Raw genomic sequence first — 3658 nt, forward strand, 5'->3', positions numbered from 1 at the left:
GAAAGCAAAACTATGAAGATGATGATCTATGATACTTTTTTTTTCCTCTCTCTTTTCACAGCCCCGCGTTCTCCGTGCGGGGGCGGCGGGGCGCGCGGCCCGCGCGGAGGGAGACGGGGAGTGGCGGGCGGGTGGGCCCTCGGGCGGCCCCCACCGCGGCGGGGGGAGGGGAGCGGCGCGGAGGGGAGGGCCCGGCCGCGCGCCCCCCGCCCCTCCCCCGGCCGTAATGGCCGAGTATGTGCGCCAGAGCGCGGCGCGTACCCCGCCCGCCGCTGCCGCCGCCGCCGCCGCGCCCGCACCCTCGCACTCACACACACACACACACACACACACACACACACACTCACACACACACATACACAAAGGGAAGGAGCCATATTCTCGCTCGCGCTCGCCCTCGCGGCGGCGGCGGCGGCGGCGCAGGCGGAGAAGACGCGCAGCGGCCATTCCGTGCGCGCCGGCCCCGGCCGCCGCGGGCGGAGCCAGCCCCCATTTCGAGCGGGGCTTCTCCCTGCGCCTAGCCTGACAAAATGGGGGCGGCGGCGGCGCGGGCCTGCGGGGCCTGCCGGGCGCACGTGGCGGCCTCGGGCCTGGGAGCCGCGCCGCGTCTTCTCGGCCGCGCCGCCGCAGGCGAAGTTCTGGGCCAGGGGGCCCGCCCCGCGCGGGAGTCACCCCAACTTTGACTGCTCCAAAAAATACTTCCCTAGTGGGGGGAGGGGGCCACCGAGCCACGAGCAGGAGTGGCTTTTGTCCCTCATCCTTGTTTACTCAGAGAAACTTCAGACCGGACGTGTTTAGTCAGAACAGAAATACATCTCAGGGCCAAACCGATAGGAAACGAGGCTGCCTCACGGTGGCACCGCCAACCCCCCAGCCGTGTTCCGAGCTCCGGAGCTGGCTGCTGCTCCCTCCTTGGAGCAAAGTTTTATGCAGAGAGGGTGGTTTTTAAAACTTTTAGTGCACGGTGATTTTTTTTTTAAGGCCCCGTAAATTAGGAAGAGTAGACTCATAGGCCCTTGTTTATTCCCTGTCTAGTGCAAATCCACGAATTGGCAGCATATTTTCTGACCTTTGGTTTGGTTGGTTTAAAATGATGTTCTAGATTTTAAAATCGTTTAAGTGGCCAGTTAGATACTCATTCAGAGCAGACACAGGCTGATAGGGAATACTGTATGTGGGTATGTCTTAGCGTCTAGACTTTTCTGAGATCACCCTGAAGTACCTTTTTTGTTTTGTTTTGTTTTTGCTTGGCATAGCCCCTTCAAGGAATTTAATCTGTCTTCCATATTCTTGTCTGGTTTTACGGAGGTTGATGTCACTACTGTGTTAAATAACCAGTACCTTGATTTTCATTCCCTTCCTAAGTACTTTAAGCTTCTTAGGTGTCATAATTTTCATTGCTAACATCAAATGTTTATCTTATTTTTTAGAAAAATAATTAAACATGGGCAAAGGAGATCCTAAGAAGCCGAGAGGCAAAATGTCATCATATGCATTTTTTGTGCAAACTTGTCGGGAGGAGCATAAGAAGAAGCACCCAGATGCTTCAGTCAACTTCTCAGAGTTTTCTAAGAAGTGCTCAGAGAGGTGGAAGGTAAGAGGGCTTAGAGCATGCTAACAAGGTAATTAAAAGGCAATTTCCAAATGAGGATGAAAATAAAAGCCTAGCTGGCTTTCGTATGACCCTATTACATAGTAAAAGACATTGGTTTTGAGGATAATTTATTTAAATTTTACAACTTAAATTTACAAATAATTCTTTTGTAGACCATGTCTGCTAAAGAGAAAGGAAAATTTGAAGATATGGCAAAGGCGGATAAGGCCCGTTATGAGAGAGAAATGAAAACCTATATTCCTCCTAAAGGGGAGACAAAAAAGAAGTTCAAGGATCCCAATGCACCCAAGAGGCCTCCGTGAGTATCTTGCCTGTTTTTATTTCCTAGACATGTTTTATACAGTAGAATCTGAGAGACATTTAGTAAGCAACTGTGTCAGTTTAGAGTGTAAGTGTACAATCAAAGTTTCTTAGCTAATACTTGTTCATGCAGGTTATATTTAAATAGTATACATAAAATTCCTGTTGGGTGGGAGTGTTCGTCCAAGCATTTGAATTAGACATGGTCCCCTTTACCCCTTTCTCCTTTTGATCCTTTTATTTCTTGAAAAATTCTCTCTCTGAAGTAATATAATTGCAGGGTGTTCATCTGGGGCCCTAGCTAGTATAAATTAAATAGTTGTAAGTTAAGCTTTAGTTATGAAGGATATTTAGCGTATTATAGTATTTGCACCCTGTCCAGTGCATCATAGAAATTCACAGGCAGCTTTAAATAGCAGTGCAGTGTACATTTGGTAGTATTTGTTTTTATGGTCTGTTAACTTAAAATCCTAAAATTGAAGTTATTTTTTTTTAGTTCGGCCTTTTTCCTGTTCTGCTCTGAGTATCGCCCAAAAATCAAAGGAGAACATCCTGGCCTGTCCATTGGTGATGTTGCGAAGAAACTGGGAGAGATGTGGAATAACACTGCTGCGGATGACAAGCAGCCTTATGAAAAGAAGGCTGCGAAGCTGAAGGAAAAATACGAAAAGGTGAGTATGGGTTTGCTTGGTAGAATGATGAAGAGTATACCAGATGTTGTATGATTGTACTTAGTTTGAGGTGCAATGAGCTTTTAGTGTAATAGCTACGTTAAGTATGCTGTTGACATAAGTCCTTTCTCACCCTTCAAAGAATACAGAGTACCAAATAAATTGGGTTTACTTCATATAATTAGACTCAGACAAAGGATATACATTTAAGTTGGTTTTACCATTCCGCAGTATCTTGAAGCTTGTGAAAATGTTGGTAGTCACTTCAAGTCAAAAATGATTATTATCACATGGCTTGGCAAACAATGCAAAAATAAGCCAGACAAAGTTAATATAGGCTCTATTTTTCTTAATCATATCCTGAAACACTTACTTTCCTTTCCTTTAGATACTCAAAAAACCACATCACTAAGTTAAATTTCAAGTCTGTTGATGTCCAGTAAATTAATAAGGAAATCTGTAACTCTTATATTAAGTACTTAAAGTAAATTTTTAGCTTCTTTAGTTATTCTGAAGTGTCAATTTCTAGATGTTTCTTAATCTAATTGCATGTTTATTGACAAATTACTTTTTTTTTTTTTTTAAAGACATCTTCCACTAAGGATTAGGGTCTGACAGTGTAAACCTGTAGAATGCTTTTTTGCATTCAGAAGGTGGCAGTGTCTACCCTTTAATCAAAGTCTCCATATTCTACTTTTAATAGAGTTAGGATGTGGTACATAATTGTACCTCAATGAGGCATAACTTTGCAAATATTAGACTGTACCATTTCATGAGTTATAGATTGTTATGATCTCATGGTATTTTTATGTGCATTTATTGAAGTTCTGGTTATTTCTGGAGTTGCAGTGGATCTGCGGATATGTGATATTTTGGTATAACTAAAATCTTGATTTCGTTCATACAGTTTTGCCATGTTCTATTTCTTCCCTTAATGTTTTTTTCTTTCCTACTGTTTTCTTCTCTCTTTGCTTTGGAAGGATATTGCTGCATATCGAGCTAAAGGAAAGCCTGATGCAGCCAAAAAGGGAGTTGTCAAGGCTGAAAAAAGCAAGAAAAAGAAGGAGGAGGA

General features: G+C 44.1%; 1 protein-coding gene across 1 annotated transcript in view; it reads left to right on the forward strand.

The window, feature by feature from the left end:
- Positions 1 to 3658, forward strand: part of HMGB1 (high mobility group box 1) — a 22596-nt gene that overhangs the window by 901 nt on the left and 18037 nt on the right. Inside the window, exons 2-5 of the mRNA XM_017537463.1 lie at positions 1431 to 1594; positions 1768 to 1913; positions 2412 to 2586; positions 3567 to 3658. Of these exons, the coding sequence (XP_017392952.1) occupies positions 1445 to 1594; positions 1768 to 1913; positions 2412 to 2586; positions 3567 to 3658 (563 nt within the window). The 5' untranslated portion in view covers positions 1431 to 1444. The remainder of the gene's footprint in view (positions 1 to 1430; positions 1595 to 1767; positions 1914 to 2411; positions 2587 to 3566) is intronic.

Source organism: Cebus imitator, unplaced genomic scaffold (assembly GCF_001604975.1).
Source record: "Cebus imitator isolate Cc_AM_T3 unplaced genomic scaffold, Cebus_imitator-1.0 Scaffold103, whole genome shotgun sequence".
In the NCBI taxonomy this organism is placed as follows: domain Eukaryota; kingdom Metazoa; phylum Chordata; class Mammalia; order Primates; family Cebidae; genus Cebus; species Cebus imitator.